General features: G+C 38.1%; 1 protein-coding gene across 1 annotated transcript; it reads right to left on the bottom strand.

Moving 5' to 3' along the window:
* Window positions 1-270: 270 nt before the first annotated feature.
* On the bottom strand, window positions 271-21,384 carry eps15 (epidermal growth factor receptor pathway substrate 15). Its single transcript, XM_042006686.1, has 25 exons — window positions 21,279-21,384; window positions 18,266-18,307; window positions 17,376-17,465; window positions 17,220-17,267; window positions 17,028-17,123; window positions 16,809-16,871; window positions 16,317-16,442; window positions 15,930-15,989; window positions 15,274-15,516; window positions 14,880-15,025; window positions 14,039-14,195; window positions 12,822-12,904; window positions 10,872-10,944; window positions 10,044-10,205; window positions 9,707-9,904; window positions 8,979-9,395; window positions 8,668-8,748; window positions 8,195-8,357; window positions 8,027-8,071; window positions 7,525-7,922; window positions 7,002-7,071; window positions 6,825-6,895; window positions 5,641-5,776; window positions 5,297-5,505; window positions 271-2,543 (listed from the first exon to the last, which is right to left on the bottom strand). The coding sequence occupies exons 1-25, from the start codon at window positions 21,330-21,332 to the stop codon at window positions 2,403-2,405; spliced, it is 3,372 nt and encodes a 1,123-aa protein (XP_041862620.1). The 5' UTR covers window positions 21,333-21,384; the 3' UTR covers window positions 271-2,402.
* Window positions 21,385-22,960: the final 1,576 nt, after the last annotated feature.

The raw sequence follows: 22,960 nt of genomic DNA, 5'->3' as shown, positions 1-22,960 counted from the left end.
TCATTGCTCTTAGCATTGCTGTTAAATTTCTGGAGCAATGAGTACACATTGCTAAAAGAATAATAAAAATGTTTTAAATGAATTAAATCAAATTAAATAAACCTAAATAATACAATTCAATAAAAAAAACTACATATATAAAAGACAGTAACACTGACACATTCACATAATATTAGAGCCATTCATATGAATTTGATTAGATATGACAAAAGACAATCCATGCACATTTGGCTGACATAGGCAAAAATAAAGCTGCCCAAACTGCAAAACTACACATTTTAATATTTATTCAGTTTCAGTTATATGCATTACGTATTCTTGTCGAATCTCCCAGTTACGATTTCTTTTACAAGTTAGAAAATATAAAATAAAATACAATTAGCTTTTACAAGTAAGCCTACAAATATGGAAGTGGTTTTGGATTTTTCTGTACAAACAACAACGTACTGTAAAGTGGCATTTGAAAGTGACAAACAATGAGCTGGTGCATAAGGAGACTCGAAGAATAGACATGCAAATCTTCTTCTGTTGTATTTACAATTAACTTCAAAATGAGACACTGTATTTATTATGAGGTGCTGTATTAACATCAGATATTAAGCTGTTAAAATATTTGAGGACAACACAGGGCTCAAAACAGAAATCAGAAGAAGTGCAGTCTGTAATGTGCATTATTTGGTCAGAAATTAACATGTTAAGTAAACCAAAGGCCTCCTGCACTTTTTTTTAAAATCACAGTTCAGCCTAAAGTATCTTTTCTGGCAGAAACACAAAATTAAGTTGTTGCTGGCCAGGCAGCTGTTTTGAGTGTTAACAGGCATGAGGACACAGTGCAACATGAGCTTTTATCCTCAAAACACAAGGAGGTTTTTTGCAAGTTAAATCCCCACAAAGCTTGAGGAGCGCAGCCAGAAAACACATAATTTGCTGAATATCTCTGAGACTCTTAAATCCATTGAGTCTCACAAAGGGAATTCCTCCTAAAAATTAAAAAATATAGAAATAACACAAATGCTAATGAAAGCACCACCCACCATGGTACAATTTGAAATGGGACCATGTGTGAAATATTGTGAACTGACAATTGCATGCCTGTGTCTAAATTGATGGTTTTATAATGACTATAATGAATCCCTGGAGGAGGACTCTGCTTTAGGGAGGCTAAATGTGACATTAGTCACTTTAAAAACTTCAATTCAGTGAACTTACAGGTAAGAAAATTACATTCACCAATGTCAAACCAGTTGAAATGTTTAAAATCTATACTTCTCAGCAAAACATCCCTCTTTATTATTTGACTATACACATATGAAATGTTGAAATTTTTCCTGAAAGCTGTAGGCCATTTAACAGATAAAGGAGTTTTTAGGACAAGTCTTGGGTGTCAAATGCTTGACTAGAGACAATGTCTCAAAATGACTATGTGCTACTGTGGTGCAGTTCACTGTAGTGTGTCCTAAATTTGAATGCTATTCAGGGTGTAGTCATGTAATGAATGTTTCATTTCTCATCAAACAAAAAAAAAAAAAGAAAAAGGGAACACCAACTAAACTGGTGCAATACTCAAGTATGGTAAATATAATAAAGTGTCTCCTGTGGAAGTTGAACATGGTGTACTTGACATGGGTTAGTTTGTTTTTTTTTTTTTTTAACATGCATTTTAAATCTCAATTGACTGATAACTTGAAATTAAACATGTAGAAATATCAAGACATGCTCCCCTGATGTGGGAAAGAAAAATGTTAAAACATAATCACTTCAATTCAAAGTGATAGAAAGATAAACTACATCTGGTTACTAACTTTTTCCAACTGAGTAGTATTTTTTTTACTGTATTAAAGATTTAAAAGTTTGGAGATTTCTGGGTTCTGTAACATCAGCATTTCAATTATGTAATCACAAAGTGAGCTGAGATTTAATTAAAATGTAGTGAGTTTGGTTAGAAGCTAAAGACTGGACTTATCACAAAGGCCATTTAAATCTAGTCTTGAGTGCATGTTTAAATAAATTACATTCTGGAGAGTTAATGTGGCATATCTAGACTGGTTTGAAAATATCATTTTTACTGCCATTCATTAAAAAAAAAAAAAAAAAAAAAAATCTAATCCTGAGAACAGGATTTCCACCTTGGGTGTTTTCCTTCAGTCAAACCTGCAGAGACCAACAGGATGTATAAATGTGGTACTACAATGCCAGCAAACAGTGAGCAGTCGAGGGAGAAGGGTGATGAAAAGATTCAGAAATCAGTTTTAAGTCTCTGTGCGGGGTCAGCACGTGCTGCTGAAACAGTTCAGTACAGTTCCTGTTTTGCTTTGGTGCTTTCTGGGCCAGGCCAGGCCGGGCCAGGCAGTGCAGGGCAGTGTTGTGCCAGGCTAGGGCCAGCGGAGGTGGGACGAGCCTCCTCAGGAGAGTTCAGACTTGCTTAGAGCGATGGCGAGCTCCAGGTCCTCTTGCTCCTGCTGGGTGAGCCTTGCCAGTCGCTCCTTTTCCTCTCGCTCGCTCTCGCGCTTTGCCCACTCTATCATGTCTTCCTCGGTTGGATACTGCTCCATGAAAACAGAAAAAAATAAACACAAGCACACATTGGATGTAGTTTATTCTTTAAGAAAAACTCCACTGGCCTCTCTTTAAGTGGACATTTTGACTCATCACTGCACTAACACAAATTAAAGCGTTTGTTTCTATTTTTTCCAAATGCCCATCCCTTAAGAAAAGTTGTTTCCCTCACACACAACTTTTAAAACCACCACCACAAAAAAAAAAAAAAAAAAAAAAATGCAGCTGCAAGAAAAAAAATATCTCCCCTGAATAAAAATGTCCATGTCAAGAGAGACGATCTTTCATTCCTTAACTGTATGTCATCGCTGATTTCACAGAGGCATGTGATCGGGATGAAAGCAGGGACTGAAATGGGACAGAAGCATGCAAGCTGGGATTTCCACTGAGGATAAACAAGAGTCGTATGATCAGCATCCCAACCATTTATAGATCCATGACATCAAAAGGAGGAAAGGAGCTTTAAAATTAACAGTCCCCTGTTTAAGTTGGTTAATCACAATACAGACTTGACATGCAGTTTGTCAGCAGACTCATCACTCTATGACGAACAAAAAGAAGTCACCCAGTGTGTGTATCCAGCCATACACAGAAAAGGAAGCAACGATGACTGTGATGTGTAATATGCAGGGCATGCAGGATGAGAAGATTTAAGGAATGTAATGGATTTAGAGGGATCATGCAGGCAGCATCCCTCCAATTCTTTCAAATATGAATAAACAGACAAAGGGAATGTAAAAGAAATGGTCTTTATTTCAGAACCCATTGCATCTGTGTTTTAGTTTTTAGTTCAACTTCTCTATTTTGAGTTGGCGAGATACTGCCATAAACCAGGTGTTATTCTGCATGTTTTTTTGAGCTCATTTATCATTGCCAGGCAACACACAGAAAGCATACCACACCAGGTGGTTTTCTGCTTTTCTTTAGATAAATTACCTGAACAGACCAACTCCAGACTAGACTATATAAGGTCCACTTAATACATTTAAAGCATTAAAATTAAGCAATAATGTTAAGCATGGGCACAATTTTTGATGAAAGAAAAAAAGATGCAAAAAACTTTTGCAGATTGAGATGTCATGGATGCACATAGAAGCCAGAGATGGTGCCCTTCATTCAACACTTTATTAAACTTCGTTAACAGAGGTGTAAAAACACAGAGAGAATACAGGCGATCTGCTTCTCCACATCACACTGCTGAACAGATAATAAAGGCTAAGACGAGGGGTAGGGGGAGGGAACAATGAATGGATGAACAGATGGATAGATGGATGGACAGAGGAATGCTTGAATAAATAACCGGTGAGTAAAAAGGAGAAAAATAACAAAAGCTGATTGGAGGAGTGGTGGAGGCAGTTGCATAAGTGAATGACAGCCAGCCAATCAAACAGTTAGTATGTGGAGGTCAGGAAGGAGACATGCAGGTATGGTCATGTGACAGAGGTATGAAAATAAATCAAGTCTTTTTAATAGTCCTCCATCCCAAAAGCACAGCTTGACATTTCATTTGTATGCAGTGTTACAAGGGAAAGAGCTGGGAGGATTTTAATACTGTTACAACTTTATTTCTGATTTATCAACAGCAGCTTAAGCCCCCCCCCCAATTTAGTCCAATGTAGAGTCACTATTTTCTCTTTTGCTGTGCAAATAATCTAATTTCCTTGCTCGTTTTATAAAGGCTTCACAATTATTTGCGAGTATCTTTAGAAGTGAAAGAAGAAGAAAATCTTTAGTTGTCAGTTTGAGCAGTTAACTTGTTAAATGCAGTATGTTTGGGGAGGGGGGAAACACTTAATAGGAGCAGCTTCACTTGCAGCCTGTTTGCACAATGCTTTTTAAAACAATGCTAGTTCATGAAACTTTAACTTTACAAGCTGAGGTAAGAATTGCTATTTCACACATTTTAAGGCACTCATTTCGCTGCAGGTTCTTTGAAACCTTCTCATTAGTTGTTGGAACAACCAATTTGACTAAATAAACTAGAGTTTAAAATTTAGCCGAGACAAATTCAGTGCTAAAAGTAGCATAAAATTTTCTTGAGAAAATCGTTTTTAATACAATGTACTCTATTTTAGAAATATACTCCTCTTTAGTGTGCAGAGTTGGGATGGTCACCAAAAGCTAAATGCAAGCATCCTCTCATCTCTCCATTCACTGCCAAGCATTAGAGACTTGGTGTCACAATATATCCATGTAATCGAATTTGTAACAAACTTGTGCATGTGTCTACAAATAAATTTGATCTCAGTGCAGATTTATTTTATGTATGTGTATCTATAAGAACATTTCTGTACAATTTCCTTATAAAGACAGTGCAATATTAACCAAAAGGCTTAAAATAGGTGGAATCCCAATATAAATCAGGAACAAGCAAATGAAAATATAATCTTTACATGGCAAAGGAAAGGCAAAGAAAGACACCCACAAAAAAAACAAAAAACAAACTTAAGATTCAGAAAACTTTTACAGCTCAAGAATTTTTAAATGAGCATAAATGACTTAAAGAATTTGTTGCCAGGTGAACCTTGACTTAAATTCCTTGGTTGACTTCTTTGGGGTATTTTATTGGCAGTGGATGGAGTGATTTAAAAGGCTTGCCTGATTTGCTTGGTGGTTCTAAAATTACTGAACTACAAGATGCGCTTCATTAGCAGGGGGGGTGGGGGTGGGGGGGAGAAAAAGAGTTTCACAACTGAGATTCGGGTGGAGGTGAGGGAGATGACGAGAGGGAGGTGCTCACTTTGTCAAAGCTGGCAAATCGGTCAGCTTCCCGTACGTTGTGACGAGGAGGGGAGGAGGGGGCAAAGGGGTCGGCTAAAGGATCCTTAGCAGGCAGGGAGGAGGAGGAGGAGGAAGAGGGGGGGAAATCTCCTGAGGTCTGTGGGAGGAAGTGCCCTCGTCGATGGAAGGAGTCGGAGGACTCTGTCCTTGAGATGGACGATCTCTTACCTGATGAGGCACAGACAGGTGGATGTACACAGAAAGGTTTTAACTTTAAATGAATGTCTGACTGCTACACAGCTTAGTGTGACAAAGGTGCACCTGAAGTGTACCTCTCTTATGGCAAGATTGTCAAAAACTGACCTGGAGGTGGAGGGGGAGGTCTAGTTGGCGTACCCGTTTTTGGGGGCAGGGCTGGGGGCACATCAGTGCTGGCAGACTGGCTATCCTCCTGAAACAGGTTCTTATTGTTGATGCCAAACTGGTCAGGACCATTTGACTAGAATAGAAGACACATACTTGTTAACAAAATGGATGATCTTCGGCTCTCATCTACTCTCACAGTAGATGTAGCCTGCCATTAAAAAAAAAATTAAAATCTGATTAAGAAAGGAAAAAAAATCAGCTGTTAGATATGCCACATTATGGAGTAAAATACATCAGAATCTATGAGACCACTGACTTCATACAGAAGTCCTACAGGGTAAGTATGACATTATTGTGGGAAATGTGTCTCTTTTACACATTAATCTTATTGGTGTAGCTCAACACTAATATCTGGCAACTGACGTCAAACTAGCATTTCCTATTGCACAAATGAAATCGCATCAGCATACTATGCAATCTTGCCATTACTTTACCAATACAAGTAGAATTAAGATTTGCAAAAAGAATTTAATATTACATAGCAGTTTACAATATGTTCAAAATGTTAAAGATCAACTGCGACACAGCATCCTTTCATTAGCAATAACTGCGTGTTTCCCGATGGACATGAAGTTCTCTAGTTGCTCTTATTAACAAAAGCTGATCTTAAACCAGTTATTTTTGTCTGTTTTACTGGTGGCTGACTCAGCACTTTCTAATGTGCACCCTCTCTTTGCTGGTGGAAGTGCAGCTCACTTGTGTGTGCATGCAGCGCGGCATGTACAGACGTGACGAAATTACATGTCAACATGAGAGTGAGATAAATAAAACCAGGGTGTTGGGTTTTTATAATAAAAGGACAAAATATAAACCTGTTCTAGAGGAAAGAATTTTAATTACTTATGTTATAATCTGATGTAAAATTAAAATAACCTAAATAGAAAAACAGATAATACTTTAACATGAAATAACTGAAATAAAAAACACATCAGATATTAAGTAATTCTAGAAAATAAAATAAACTTGATCTTCTAGGAGTGGTGGGAGTTGCTGTTGGTTTGGTCATGTTCTGGTTTTTAATCCAAAAAATGGATCACCAAACTGTATCAACCGAATTGACTAAAAGTCTTTAGTGTGTTATACTCCTGTGACATGCAGGATGACTAAACCTCAGAAGTTACCTTTGTCAAAGCACTGAAATCTGCGAAGCCGCCTCCAAACGATTCATTACCAAACACAGCAGCAAATGGATCTGAAACAAATTAATGAGAAGTGACTGACACCACCTACTTATATTCAGTTTTAGCAGCTGTAATGTTTTCTGTCTCCAGGGGGTGGCACCATGCTGCCAGTCATACCTGCATCTGAGGTGGCTTTCACTGTAGTACCACCTGGAGCAAAGGGGTCATTGGCTACATCAGAATCCTTCTGAAAACAGAGCAGAAAACATCAGGCTGAGCATAACTAACAATTACATCAGCCTGAGACAAATGTTCTTAAAATAAAATGAGACTCAATAGATATGTAAGGTACACAAACATTTAAAAAATGCTAAAAACATTAACCTGGAGGAATTTCTTAAAAACCTTCATTTCACCACCTCTGAAGAAATCATTAATAAGATATTAAAACAAACTACAACAAATTTTTGGGGGGTTAATTACAGGTTTTATGTTTTTATTTGATTTTTTTTTAAGTTAATTTCTTGTGTAATTTAAACACAATGATGAAACGTGTGACTTCCAAGTTTCTAAGGTAAGAGTGACAGTGCTGCTCCAAGCCTCCCAGGGATGGAGGCAAATATTACATTTAGTGTGAAAGGATTAAAAATGATCATTTCCCTAACAGCTTGGGGAACCAGACTTCGGCAGACCAACTTACCACTGCCAGATCAGAGCTCGGTGGGGAGCAGCTGAAAGGATCCGTCTCTCCATCCTGAGAACCAAACAGATCCACCTCCCCAGCTGTGTTCATTTTGTCTCCAAATGGGTCTGAATCAGCCACTTTTTTCCCTGTGGAGCTGAAAGGATCCTTGGATGGTGAAGGTGGATTGGTAGGTTTGGAGGCAAAGGGATCTGGACCTGATGCTGGTGCTGCAGTTATATCGTTTGGCTTTGTTGCAAACAGGTCTGGCTCTGGCATGCCAGGAGTAGTACCAAATGGGTCAGCTGACGCGCTAAAAGGGTCCTCTGAGGTAAAGGCAGTGGTGGGGGGCTGTGTGAAGAAAGAGTCTGCAGCAAAGGGGTCGGTACCCTTAAATGGATCTCCTCCAAATGGGTCTGGTATAAAAACAAAAAAATAAAAAACATTAGTCTATGATTGGTTTTACAGGAAAGTGTTTAGCTTGACTGTTCCTCACTTGAGTATAAATGAGAGAATTTACCTGCAACATCAGTTTTTCCAAAAGGATCATCTTTGAATGGATCATCTACAAAAAGAAAAAGTATCAAGCTGACATTTCTAATGCTGTGATCATCCAAAACTGCATATTCTACATTAATATATCAGATCTGTAAAGATTTTAACTTTGACTCTATTGTGAGCAACTTACGGTCAGTGAAGGGGTCTGAGTGGAAGAAGTCCATCTCAGGCAGGGAGGGAGGGCTCGTCTGTGGTGGCATGGAGCGAGGACCAACCTGAGGAGGTAACGAGGAGCTGACTGTTTCTGCAGACTCTTCAGGCTCTAGTTCGATCTCTGGCTCTGGGGAATCAACCTGTTGGGAAGTTTCCAAGGAAAACTTTTACATTACAATAAGTATTTTTTATATAAATCCCCTTTTTTGGTAGAGACATTTACATATAGATCTGTCAGCATCAGATGAGATTATCTACTCTGATTGTTGTGTTAGGGTACACATGTTCTAATGGCCCTCATCTCACGTTAGGAACAGGTTAACATAAATTAACCGAGAAAAGTAAACAGGTATTAAATAGTTTAATGTGACACTGAAATATGATAAAAACAGCTTGAGAAAAACAATGACAAATCAAAGTTCTGTTGGTTTAACAGATTCTAAGTTTTACCTTCAGTGGAGAATCTTTTAGCGATTCCTCTGTATCATCAATGGCATCAGAGGAGACTTCATGTTCAGGGCTGTTGTTTTCCTGGTGAGTTTAGAAAAAAAGAAAAGCAACAACAAGCATTACTTTAGTAAATGTAGGCTCAGAAGTGATAAATTACATTTTCTATTCTTGTCTTTTCTGAATAATTTTAGGACCTCTCTTCTTGCAGACTTGCTGGATATTGATTAAAAACAGTATTAAATGAAGGGCTATAGTGGCTTCTCTCTATAGGAAAAAATATCAACTAAAACCGGTGTACAAGTATTTATTACCCTAACTGTGTTGTCTCGTGTCTTGGAAATGGCCGACAGACTGTTGTAAAGATCAGACGAAGCTAAACTAGAAAAGAGATCATCCAGGGCATCGGGTTTAGGCTTTTCCTCCTCTGCAGTCTTTGGACTCTCTTCCTTCTTTTCTTCTTCCCCTTCTTTGTCAATAACTCCTTCTTTCTCATCTGAAGTTTCATTTTGCTCATTGCAGATAGCAGCTGGTTCCTCTTCCTTCAGCTCGTTTGGCTGGTCCTCCTGGAAGAGGTCCTGCTGGAAGGGGTCTTCCTGATGCAGCTCTGGTGTGGGGCCTGCTGATCCATTGACCATGACAGGAGAGCTGTCCTCAAGGGCTCTCTTCCAGCTGAGTTGGGCTGTAACGGACCTTTCCTCCACCCGAAGGTCATTCAATTTTTGTTGAACCTAAATGGCAGAGATCAGTTTTAAAAGTAATGCAGTGAAATAAATCACAAAGATTAAACTCTATATCTTGTAATTGTTGGAGCAACATCATGAGTCAATTAAGAATATCTGGAAGTTCTGAGAGTCTAATATGCAACAGGCCAACAGGATAACATATATGAAGTGTAAAAACACAATTTAGGTCATGTTCACAAGCATTATGCAGCCTCTATGTAGTTTTTTACTGTAACTTTACACCATTTCTACGAGATGCATCCAAGACTAAAACCATCTTCTAAACATAATGTAAGAAATCCCTTCAAGTTTCTGACCTGTGATACTTGTGTGAAGGAGTCACGTACAGACTCCTGAAGTGGAGTGAGTTGCTCCTGAGCAGCCTGGACCTTCTCTTGTAATCTCCTGCTCTCCTCCTGAAGGGCAAGCAGCTCCTCTCGTGCCTGAACCAGCTCCTCCTCATACTGACATATCCTCTGTTCCTGCTCCTCATGCTCGGACTGAAGTGATGAGATCTGGAAAGACACGACCATATTTGTTTTAAACTTGAAGGGAAGCTGCAGCCTTTATAATTTCCCTTACAGTAATTACTGTATTTGGTTGCTGTGTTAAAAGTCCAATAAATAACAAAAAAATAAAACAACATAAACCTACAAGTTGGGTTTCTTGGTTGGTCTGCTGCCGAATGTGGGTGAGCTGCTCCTCCAGGGAGCCCTTCTGTTGGTCGAGTTCATCTAAAGCCTCCTGGACTTTCTGACGCTGAGCCTGAAGTTGCTGCAGCTCCTCGCTCTCCTTCGCTACCTCATCCTGAAGGTCCTGTAGACAAAAAGCCAAAACACGGGCCAGAAGATAAATAAATGTGTGTTATTTCACTGTGGACAAATAAAACTGCAAAAAGCTGCAATTAGACATTACAAATATTATTTATATGAATAAGCCCTGACAAAAGTATAATTAATCAGCCAACGGCCCTTGAGGCTACACTACAATGCAGTTACATCAGCTTGAGACTCCCTGGAGATCCACCTCCATATCAGAGCAAATTTTCAAAAGCAGAGCAGACTCGCTCTTTGAGCCCTCGGCTCCTAAAATAGAGTCTATCACTCAGGATCAAGCTCAGGCTTGGTGAAGGCGGACACACCTACAGAAGAGTATTGATGTTTTCCTCTCTGAGCAAGATCAAATCTATTTCTGAGCTAGCACCTCAGTCTATGGACTATATGGATTATCGACCTTATCTAGTGTTAAAAAAGAAAAAAAGAAAACAGCTTTACCAAGAATAGCATTTTATTTCAAAGATTTTTACTGAAAGAAGATACAAATGATTTTAAAATAGAGTAGACATGCAAAATCAACACTGAGTAGAGTTGACAATTATAAAAACACTATATGATTTTTTTCTGCTTACAAAACCATCCTTGTTTCTGTTGTCAACTGGACTAGGTACAAACACAAAGTCACTAACGGACAATAAGACCTTACCTGCACCTCGTTGCTGCGCTGACGGATGGCCTCCTCCTTCTCTTTGATCTCCTCTTCCACAGAGCTCTTCTCCCTGGGAGTCCAGCACAAGAGACAGGAGTACTTAGCCACCAAGGACAGACAGGTTAAACTTGGTACTCCTAACCCTCCAAGCCCCAGCCAGCTGTCCACCGAGGATGCTTCACTGTGTCCTTGAAACACCGCCACCTCGTTCCCCTGAGCTACCATGTTCCTGTCCTGAAATCACAACTTCAAAGTACAGAGAGCTGCACGAAAGTCTGCAGTTGGAGCAGATGAGAGGAAATATAGTAAACGTTGAGTATGTGAGACTTCCAGAATGCACAATGCTGTAAGCACGATCCGGCGAGTGCTGGAGAAAGTGAGCATGTGCTTGCCCAGTCAAATGTGTAGGAGATAAAAACTGAGAAGCAGATGGCTACACAGGGGTAGAGTGAGAGGAGAGACAGGAGAGACAAGTCATAATGAGCCAACCTACAGCATCCATCATTGGTGCAGGCCTGTCTGCTCATCCTCTATACTTCATTTTAACTAGAGAATAAAGATGGAGTGGGTGGATCCTGAGTTATTAATAACACTGTCCATCTGTACCAGCTTGGTTTGGCATTCTGCTAAGAATAGAGACAGTTGCCAACATGTTTGCAAGACTAAAGAGCTAGTATATTTCCAGCCTAGATCATTCATCAGCATCTCTCTTTTCATTTTTCAGACCAAATACAGAGACCTAGCAAGTTTATACGGTAGAAAGAGCAAGAGACAGCAATGTGAAAGTAAAGGCAATGAGGAAGATTGGTATGTATTTAAGAGCCTAAATCTCTCTAGAAATACTAATAGTGCTCTTCCATTACATGATGCGGCATGGTACAGCTCACTTGGTTTCCCATTGTGGATTGTATCATGGAACCAATGCTATCCTACAGCTGTCTTATTTTTAATGTTTCATCTGTGTTGCTGCAGCTTCAAAAACATACTACGGTGATGAACAGCTGATACCACCCATAGTGAGATGATACTGTCTGATGGAAAAACCAAGCAGGAGAAAGATGGAAAGGAAAAGATGCATCACTTTGTCAAGCACCTTGTTGTGATGCTTGTCTAAATCTGCTCTCTAATTTGCTCTCAACTTCTATTCCTCTTTCTCAGCACAAACAGCAATCCCCTAGTGTCTACATACTTCTAGGTGCATATGTATCTAAAAAGGGCAGGCAGGATAGAAAGACGATTTCTTACTTCTCACTCTGTTTTCATGAATATGGAACTTATATTCAGTTGAAAAATAAATCAGTAACAGTTGCAGTTTATCAAAATGCAATGAATGCAAATGTAAATAAAAAAAAGATAATTAAAATAAAGGACTGCTCTAGTTGTCTAGTTTTTTGGCAGTACAGTGAGGTGAATTTACCATCTGCTGTGTTTTGCAAACCCAAAACAGACAAATATTTATATACCTTCAGTGAAGCTGTGATTTCTAATGTTCAATGTTGCATACTCGAACCAGCACTAAGCCACCGCCATGATTCATACCAACCTCAGCTGGGACCTACAGTCATGAATCACTTCTTTGCAGTTATATATGCTTGGTTTGAGGAAAACACTGCTCCCTGCTGGTCAGTTCCATATACTGCAACCCAGCTCCTCATTCTGAGAGTACAATTTCACCTGAGCTTGTATACCAGTAATGTAACATGATGCAATCTGGCATGGCTATACAGATATATTTTTCAGATGCATTGTCCCAGAAATGCTCTGCCTCACACCAGTTCATTAATATTTGATGCTTTAATAGTTATATCTATTAGGATGATGAACATCTTTAAGTTAAAACAAGAAAATGTAAGACCACAGTCTTGTCACCAGTGACAAACTTCAGTAATATGGTTTCAGTAAGAATACCTTCTGTCTGCCTTATGAGATATGAAGACAAAATGTTACCTTTGTAGTTCAAAAATTTCATTACTGAGAGAATCCAGCTCCTTAATAGCAGAGAAGTCAGCAGCCAGGTTCACAGCATTGTTCTGGAGAAAGACATGAACATTATTTACACTGACCAGTAAAAAGTATGAAACTACAAGACAAAACCAAATTGCTGACACGATGAATACAATAGTTAATACTAAACACATTTTACAAGATAAAGGAAAACACAATCACGTCACTAACAATAACACGACTACACAAACAAACACATTGTGCCACCGATAAAGAAACAATTAGTATGAGGCTGAAAAACAATGAGCAGCTAAGCTGAGACAGGACCAGTAAGGGGGTTCCAGCAAAGACCTTGTCCAGCAGTTAGATTTGCTTCACTTTGCTCTGTCACTTTGATGTCTAACAATAACAACTCGCTTTCTGTTAATCCTGGATGGAAACGTCAAACATATTTAAATCCTTTGAGAAAAGAAGCAACACATTTAGTGCATCACAATTAAAAACAGCAACTTTTCTTCTTGTCAGTGTCCCTCAACATAATATGCAATTAAATAGCTTATAATGAAAAGATAAAAAGATAAAATAAAATAAAAAAATAACTAAAATAAGAGTGATTTATATATAGTTAATGTGGAAAAAGTCTAAGAGAAACAGGAATTTTGGAGAAAACAAACAAGGCCACCTGGTAAAAGCAAGCAGATGCACTTCTTAATGTACAAAAACCCTTTAACAGCTCATGAAGTGACCAAAATGTAAAAATGTAAAGCAAAGTGCAAAAGGAAGAGCAGAGAGGAAACGAGAAACACACAGAGCTGCTAAGTTTAAAGAAAAATCCCCAGCACACACACACATCCACGCTCCACCAGAGGAAAAGCAGAACTACTGTAAGATAGCAAGATTACTTCTGTAAGTGCTGATTATATACAAAAATAATGACTAACAAAAATTATTTAACATGCAAACAAGAAAGAGGAATACTGCCATTATTGTTACAAGAAACATTACCCATATCTTCCCTTCTGCCATTTTGTTATTAACACACTCTTGCTCTTTCCAAAGGATGCGTGTAGTTGTGCAACAATATTTAAACACTGCTTAAAAAAATAAACTAAAATCGAACAAACTACCTCTGAAACTGTAGTAATTTAAAGAGGGAAGAAAAAGAGAAAAATACAGACATTCACCTTCCTTATTAAAGGATTCAAATGTGTGTTGCTCACCTGCTTGATGTTTTGTCTGTCTGAGGGAGGGATCATTTCTGGTGAGAGACTCTGTGGAGGGTCCAGGCCTTTAGTCAGCTTTAGATTGATTAGATAAAGCGCCAGGGCAAACTGTTCACGGGTCAGTTTTCCTATGTCTCCAATGTCACACAGCTCCCTGAAAACACAAACGCACAAGTTATATAAGAAAATAATGATTTAAACCCCAGGCAATAACTGTTTTTGACAGGCTGACTGATCATTCTGTTCATCTGTTATGGAAGTCAATACACAGGATGTTCACAGCAGGACAAAAGCCCATCAGCCAGCAAAGGACAAAAGAAAAAAAAAATCTATAAAGTGACATTTCACTGGTCAGATGTACTCCATGCGCTGTTATCCTGCAAAAATATGACCTCGTAAACTGCAATTACAGATAAAATAGACTGTCTTTAGGTCTATTATCACTTGATTTTGAGATGTTTTGTATGAAAACTCTTGACTGAAAAATTTGAAAATTGAATGTGATTTAAAACAAAATTTCACCTTATTTTTATAACTTCAGTATTTATTGAAGTAATTTATAAAGTTAAAACTGATCTTTCTTGACAATGTAGAAACCGTTAACTCATTCTCTCTGTGTTTGTCGTGCAACAGATCCGGGCATACAATTCTTCTTCCCCATCCTCCAAATGCTTCTTTGTTTTTCCCCTAATTATTTGATTGAGGATTTTTTAATATTGTTTAGAGTGGAAAACCCCTAAAGGCATTTTCATAATACTATTTGACAAGAGCAAAAACAAATATGCAGATTAATCAATAAAGCTGGACTGTGCATTGATAATTTGCTACTCCAACTTACCAAATACGTGCAAGCGTGGCAGAAGGCAGCCCTGTCTTGAGGAAAATATCTCTAACTTCCGGTCCAGACACCAATCCGTCCATGTCACCGTCTGTCTTGTTGAAAAGTTCATCGTATTTGGCTTTGTCCGCCGGTGACACCACCCACTGTGCAGGCAACAAAAGATAATTAATCATGTGGTCACTAGAACAGGTAAAAGTCGGTACAAACTAGGGTTAACTAAACTAAAAGTCAAAATTAACTCACCTTCAAGCTCCCTCTAGACTTGTTCTTTTGAAAAACACACTGAGCTAGCCAGTTTGAAATCATCTTAACTGTAAGTTAGGTTATGTGGTGGAAGAATAAAAACCTTTTCATGTACTGCATGCAGAGGGGAGACAGATCCTGTACTCACAGGGGTAGCTGCTGGTGTTGGGGCAGGAGCTGGAGTGGGTTTAGGAGGGTGGGGCATGGTCTTGGAGCCAGCATTGGAGGAGCGACTGTCTTTGGCAGAGGGGGGAGAGGGTAACAGGGGCATCACGGGAGGTACCACAGGAGGCACCGCTGGTTTTTTCCTCTTAGAGGGTGGAACAAGGGGGGGTGGTAGGGACATGGGAACAGGCTCGCCCTCTAGAGCTCTATACACCAGATACATTGCCTGGGAAAAGGCAGCATGAAAAACAACAAATCAATAATAAAATATGATTACCCAGCAATCCTACAGTCATTCAGTCCTCACACTTCTTCGACAAATGTTCAGTTTGTTTTGTTCTGGTCAACCACCTGTAACAGTGTCAAGTATGCTTATTATTTTTGTACTCTGAGAGAATAACAAAGAAAATGGGTTTACAAATGTTAAACTGTTCCACAACAAAAACATATTGAGAAAGTAAAGACATGGAGTAATGCCTTTCTACAATAGAAAACTAGATTTAGATGGCTGAGTATTGGTGATGTATTATACAGAAGAAGAAAACCATAAAAGGCTTAATATATATATATATAAAAGAAAAAAAAGCTGAAACTAATTACAATCACAACTTTTGTGTGGATTTTCTTTTCCTATCTTACCACAGAAAATTCATCTTTGTCCAACATGCCATCTCTGTCGAGGTCACTGAGCTCCCACACCTTCAGCACAAAAAGACAGTATTGCTGATGAAAAATGAAAGTTTTCTGTCACAACACGTTTTCACTTCTTCTCTGATCAGTCAACTAGTTATAATTAAACCCCATCTTCACCTTCTGTTTGGAGTCATATGATTAGTCTTACTGACTGAATAAAACTGTCAGAACATGTGAATAATATGTGTGTGTGTGTATATGGGGGGAAAAAAAAGTCAAAATCTTTTTTTAAGCACTTGAGCAAATGAGAAACTTTTCACATCCTCATTTTCTTTAACAGCAGTCCCCTTAACAATTCAAACTAACATTATAAAGTCCTGTTGGTGTTCATACCCTGCCCAGGATGTCCACTGGCAATTTGGAGTTAAGCAGGACGGGCTTGACCTTCTCTCCTGATAGCATCCCTCCTACTGGACCCATACTATCAAAGATGGAGTCAAACTTCATCTTCTCCTCAGGCTAAGAGGAAAATGAAACAGTTGAACAACTCTTAGAGTCTGAGGATTCATACTTGTATTCCTACAGTAGGTCAGTGAAAACAATAACACTAATGCAGAAAGGTTATTTAGTAGAGAAACTTAGGTTTATCAGGTGTGAAAAGAAATCGCTACAGTCATAACTGTTTCGTGTCAAATGACTTTTAGTAATAAAAGGTTATTTATCAACAAATATAACTGACTTTTAATCCAGTTATTTGGCCTGTAAATGAGTGCAACAGTAAATACCACCCCTCAATTGTGATTGTCTCATTGAAAAAATATGGTAAAATAAAAATAAACACAAAGTTGCCACATCATAAAACAAACAAAAAAAAAAGATCCTAACCTTGACAACCCAAGGAATGTCAGCAGCCACTCCTCCTGCTAACAGCGGACTACTTGTGTCATGCTGCAGACATACACAAACATATTATTTTAATGTTTAAACACTAGGGAAAATAAAAAGATAGAATAAAACCCAAGTATGTTTTAACAAGCACTGCAAATTTCAAACCGCCAGTAGTAGCATTTATGGCAAATCCAGCATTTATAGAAGCAAACTTACAAATTTGGGAGGAGGAACAGCCACATTAAGACTCTTGAGTGCCACCTCCAGACCATTCTGAGCACACGCCACCAACCGCAGTGCCATGAAGAATTGCTGATGAAGCAGAGTAATGAGTAAACCTAGTGATGATCACATATTCAAGAAGCACATAAAAGTTCTTCATTATGCTACTGCACGGTGCATTTATACCTGTTTGTTAAGTGAACCCTTTCTTTCAGAGTCTGCCAAATCCCAGATCTAAGGAGACATTTACAATATGAACAATTACACAAAGATTTCTACTATTGTGAATATTAAAGTCACAAGAAAGGTGTTTGTTCTGAGCTGTTTTGAGTCTTTACTCACCTTGCCCAGGACTAGGTCAGCCAAGCCTGACCGCTTCAGAAACTGTGCTGCATCAGCTGCCGCTACCCGCCCGCTACCAGTGGGATCCACCTGCACACAACCACACAGTCATTATATTCGCTTAGCAACGCCAGTAAGACAACAAAGTTCCCAACAGAGTTTCAGTGTTTCTAATGTGTTCAAATGCTGCACTAAAATACTGACGTTTTGGATGTAAACAGGCTAAAAATACATTCTGAGCTTTAAGAATGCAAGTAGCAAATGAAAAACAACTAGACTAAATTATGAGAACTGCAATCTGAGATAAAAGAGTTTCTGTTTCACTTAAATCAATACTCATAAACGAAAAGCTATTTCCTCAGAAAGCCTATTAGCTTAGTAATCTTGAGGAGCTCAGAGGAAGGTTCATTGACTTGTTGGTTGAAGGAAACATTAATAATTCATAGAGTTACTTCCTTTACTGGATACAAAGCATGTAAGTGAAAAGACAGAAAGGAGATCACTGCACTCTGCAACAGTACTATTAAATAAAGCAACAAAATAACAAATAGTATTTAAAGAGTCAATATAACAATAAACAAATCCCAGCCTCATTTTTCTCAATCCATGTGTTTCTCTGTTAAGCCACGCCGAATCCAGAGCAATTTAGAGCGCAGTGCATTTTAACACTAACAAAAATAACAGCAGCTACAACACACAGTAATGAGGGCTTAGCTTAGTAAAATAGTGGATTTATACAATTTCCCCACCCTGATGTGACAAACAATATATATATATATATATACAAATATTGTTCTGTTATTGTCTTGCAATTGATTACTTAAAACAATTAAAATTAACTGTGAACTTTTGCCTTTGGTGTGTAGAGTATATAGAGTATATTTCCATACCTGTCGATAGTATTTGTCATAGATGGAATTTCCACTGGAGAGCTGTTGAAAAGAAAAAACACACAACAAAAAGCCAACTTCATTACAATGACAAACATTTTTTCAAAGCTTTGTAAACCTCACTTTTCTTGACTTTCATCTTTTAATTCTAAATATTTCCTAAATTTACCCTTTAAGTAACCTTACAGACTCAACTAATATTGTACAAATTTTGTTCACAAACTCAAAGGAATAAAAAATAATTCCTGGCAAATAAGAGTAGCATCTACTGATCCCTTTCTACTGAAAACACAGAGAAAAGTGCTGTGTGAAGATGGCTTATGTTTTTGTGACATAAGCAGACATTTTTGTTCACCCAAAAGCTGAGCTGTTTGTAATCAAAACACAATCATGGGGTAAATGTTTTGAAAACTGCTAAAGCTAAAAAAAGTTTGATGTTTCAGCCAAAACTGCAGTCAAATTGCATTTATAAACAATTATTTTCCATTTTTTTTCAATCTGCCAGTTTACAGTTGGTTTGATTTTATTTTATTAACAATCAAAACATTCAAAATATATCATCTGGGCAGTTTTCTGTTCGTGTGCTACAGCTGACAGAAATCCAGTCCAAAACAATCAAGTAAGCAAAGACAAGCATTTATTTTTTGAAGTTAAGCAAAGGAAACATAATTTTACAAAAATAAAATTAAACCTTATAATAGTTGCCAAACTATTTTCTGTTAATGAACTGCTTCAGTAACCAGCACCTACAGTGGTACAGGGTGGTTTTAAATAACAAAAGGATTACTGACAGTGACTCTAGTAGATGCCAGAAAATGTGGAAACGTGACGTTACAATCACAGCAGTAGGACTCTCAGTCTGAATATTTTACATTTCTAATGATTTATTAAAGACATTGTGAAAATAGTAAAAATGGATTCAGTATTTGTTGCATATATTAAGGGACAGGCTTAAAATGTTCAGCAATTATGCTTGTTGGATTACTTTTCTTTTTCAGTTCTTGGGTTTTAATTTACTGCTTATTGTCCAATGAACTGACTGTTTAGCTTAATGGTTTAATGACAGCCAAACCATTCTTTGCTGATATATCAATGCAGATATATACAGTTAACCTGTGAAGCTGGATGGGACACATTTTTATTTTTGCTGATTTGCAATGATGATTAAATTGTGTGCTAACTTCAAGACATAGGCTTTATTTCCCAATGCTCAAGTTCAACCTTTCAAATTTCCAACAAGGTGTCATTCCACAGGCAACTTCTGCCATAACCTCCCTAAACACACTTATTTCCTCTGCGTCCGCTGCTGGGCCAGAACAGGAAACAAATCAGCATTTCCTTCTTATGACTGAAACTGATAGTTAGGTTTGTGGATTCAAATATGCAGGTGCAGAGACATAGGAAAGGAGTGGACCGTTGTTTATCAACTGGGCAGTGGCCATTAGAGGTTTTCTTTAGAGACTAACTAACACACAAAATTACTTGCCATTGTGAAAGAGACAGAAGGACACAACAGATATCTGCTTAGGTATCAGTAACCCAACAGACTTAACCTTGGCACAGGGCAAGACCCTCAAAAAGCACATCCTGACATCATTAGATACCAGTCAGCTTTTTCAACTGCCAGTTTACAGGGGGATTACTGATGACAAACATTTCTTGTTCTGGGCAATGCAACTTCTCTGTTACACACAACAGTGTGCCTGGAACTGCTGATGGCTGTGACACAGTGGTGATTGTACTGGTTTCTCTTTTAAATTAACACTGAAAAAACACCCTTCAATCATTCCCTAATGTAGGCTTATACAAAACTGCAGCAAGTTACATCTCAGTGCACGAGTTGACAGGCCAGGCTAGTCTGTTCTAGACATTTTAACAGCATAGCACATCCATTGCAATAAAAAAATACTAAGGATCAGTGTCAGCAGGAAAACCAAACATAGGGTCTGCTTGAGGATTATCGTAAAGCTCTGACTATCTTAAACAAGCTTTGCTGCCTGACAGAATTAACACAAAATACAAAGATAACACATGTTTTTAACTTCATGAGAGATGGCTGCCACTGCCATTCAGCTTCTGTCTGTTAGAGGCAGCGTTGGTTCAGGTAACAAGTCTAGTACACTAACCTACTCATTAGCTGACTGACACCTGCTAAATAACTAATTTACGCAGCAAGCAAACAAACTGTGTCAATGAATTCGAGTGTGTCATTTAACTAGCAACAGGCTGGTGTGTTTTTACAACAGAGGAAGCTACTATAGTTCACTTCCTCTTGGCTGCAAACAGTTATTATTAGGACAGTTATCGTTTTATATGAAGCCGAAACAGCAGCAAAAGCTAACAGGCTAACAAACTACAGTTAAAGCTGTCCAGTTTAGAAAGGTCATAGGAAAAAAACACCAACTCAGGCAACGAGGCATGTTTACTTCTAATAATAGCCGTATCCAAGTTGGATATTCAGTCTAACCATATAGAAAGCTACACAAGCAGCTAAGCCGTCGTAAAAACGGGCTACAACATTTAATGACTGAAATTTGCTTATTGTTTCAGTAGGGTGGTAACTACGAAACATGTCAAAGTAAAGCCACAACAGATCCACACATGGGTTTCGGGTATTATCATCTGTTTGGCCAGGAACGACTAGCCTGCAGCAAAATGGGGCATAACAAACGTTGATATGCACACCGCCCAACGAAACGAAGCCAAGTTAAGTTAGCTACACGGCGTATCTCAAGTTTGATAAAAGACCCCTACAACAACCCAACACTGCACACAAACTAGCTGTTAGCTAACAGGCTAGCTAGCTACGCCCTTACGCAGTCCCCAAAGAGATTAGACAGAAACTTTTCCCAGTCACAGCAGGACTAAACTTCCCAAAGAGAGACGACGGTCGAGGAAGGCTCGCGTTTCTGCCTGCCCGGTTCAAGTAACACTACTGAGATGTTTTCAAATAAACCAAAGTGTAGCCAACAACGTTTGCCATCGTTAGATTTGAGTTGTAAGACAGTGTTACCTGAGTAAGAGACTGAGTGGCAGCCATAGTGTTTCTGTTTCCCACTGCTTTCATGCTGCGCTGCTGCCAGGCACAGGCAGAGGCCGCTGAAAAACCTGGAACTGGACCCAAACTACAGGAATCAATACGAACCTATCAGTTTTCATTCAAACATCAGGTGGCATCTTAAAACAGAACATGAATAAATAAATAAATAAATAAATAAATAGAGCTACCAGGCATGGAAGACATATTTACTCCGCAAGACATAATCAGGGAGCACAAGGAGTTTAGATTTTTCAACACATTCACAGACTTCTTACGTATTTCTCTCTCTCTCTCTCTCTCTCTCTCTCTCTCTCTCTCTCTCTCTCTCTCTCTCTCTCTCTCTCTCTCTCTCTCTCTCTCTCTCTTTGTAACGTTAAAAATATTCACTTTCATTCAATAAATAGAAAAACATCTTTCAATTAACAACTAATTTAGTTGGCAACAGATCAGGAGCATGATTGGGTTTAAAAAAACGGTGATAGCTAAAGGTGATAGCTTACCTTGGATCGTTAAATGAAAGAGAAAATACTGATGACTTTTTGTACTCAAAGAACAAGGCTGAACATTTTATATTAGATGGCTGTGTCCATATTTCCAGGTGGTAAGCAGAAATAATTGTGCTTCTGAAGACATTTGTCAGCGAAGATAGTTTCTTGCTTCACCTACAATTTAAAACTGTTCCATGCAACAAAGAACATTTTAAACTAAAAACACAGCAGCCTCTCTGGGCCTGAGCTTATTAAAGATGGAATTCGAAGAAGCATAAACAAAATTTATAAACATTTTTGGAGACCATAAGTGTCACTTGTTCAAGTTTTTAAAAAGACATGGATCTTAACTATACTTGTATCTATGACATATTTGTTCCAGTTTCAAAAGTCAGGATGCATGAAGGGATAGAAGAGCATCAGTGCAGTCCACTCATAGACGATTTCTTTTATGGGAAAAAGGTGTAAATGCCACTAATGAAGATTTTGGAATAACATATGCTACACACATCTCTCTCAGAGAAGGTTTAACTCATTATAACAACACAATGCTAAGCCACAGTCAGCATGTAATACAACATGACTCAGAAGGAACACAGTCCATCAAATAAACTGTCTAGACCTGCCATCTAATAAATCATTTGCAGTGACATAAAAATACAAAAGGAATCCCTGTACTGTTGATTAGCTGAAATCCTATTTAAAGCAGAAATGAGAAGACATTGCACTTTGCATAAACTTAATTTGGTCTTCTCAATTCTCAAAGTTTACAATATTGTTACAAAAGAAAACAGTGCAGTAGCAGACATGCCTCTCATCTAATTTAGCTGAATGTGTTGCTGGTATTAAATAAAAAATAAATAAATAAATAAATAAGCCAGATGTATGCTTTCCCCAAAAACTGTTTAAGTATCAACATTTGTTGATACTTAACAATGTTCAAGTAAATATGGTGTAAATTGCAAATCATTGTATTCTATTTTTTTATAAAGACTGTTGCAAATATTTTTATAAACATTCCCATTCACTTACTCATTTATTATTCATTTACTCATTTAAACATTATTATTCATTTACTCATTTACATTTTATCCTTAAATTCTAGTGACATTCATTAGGCTCTGCTTTTAATTAATACAGCTACATTATTAGGTCAGACAGCTTAAC

Source organism: Melanotaenia boesemani, chromosome 14 (genome assembly GCF_017639745.1).
Source record: "Melanotaenia boesemani isolate fMelBoe1 chromosome 14, fMelBoe1.pri, whole genome shotgun sequence".
NCBI classification, from domain to species: domain Eukaryota; kingdom Metazoa; phylum Chordata; class Actinopteri; order Atheriniformes; family Melanotaeniidae; genus Melanotaenia; species Melanotaenia boesemani.
Note: the sequence above shows the minus strand (reverse complement) of the source record. Positions and strands in the feature narration are given on the sequence as shown.

Bases quoted from the DNA above. Each gene is read 5' to 3' on its own strand.
- eps15 (XM_042006686.1), bottom strand. From the start codon at position 21,332: ATGAAAGCAGTGGGAAACAGAAACACTATGGCTGCCACTCAGTCTCTT. The intron at 7,923-8,026 runs GTAAATTCTCTC...TTTTTATACCAG, and splicing joins TGGAAAAACTGATGTTGCAG to ACCCATTTGGAGGAGATCCA. The intron at 7,072-7,524 runs GTAAGTTGGTCT...CTCTGTTTTCAG, and splicing joins CGAGCTCTGATCTGGCAGTG to AAGGATTCTGATGTAGCCAA.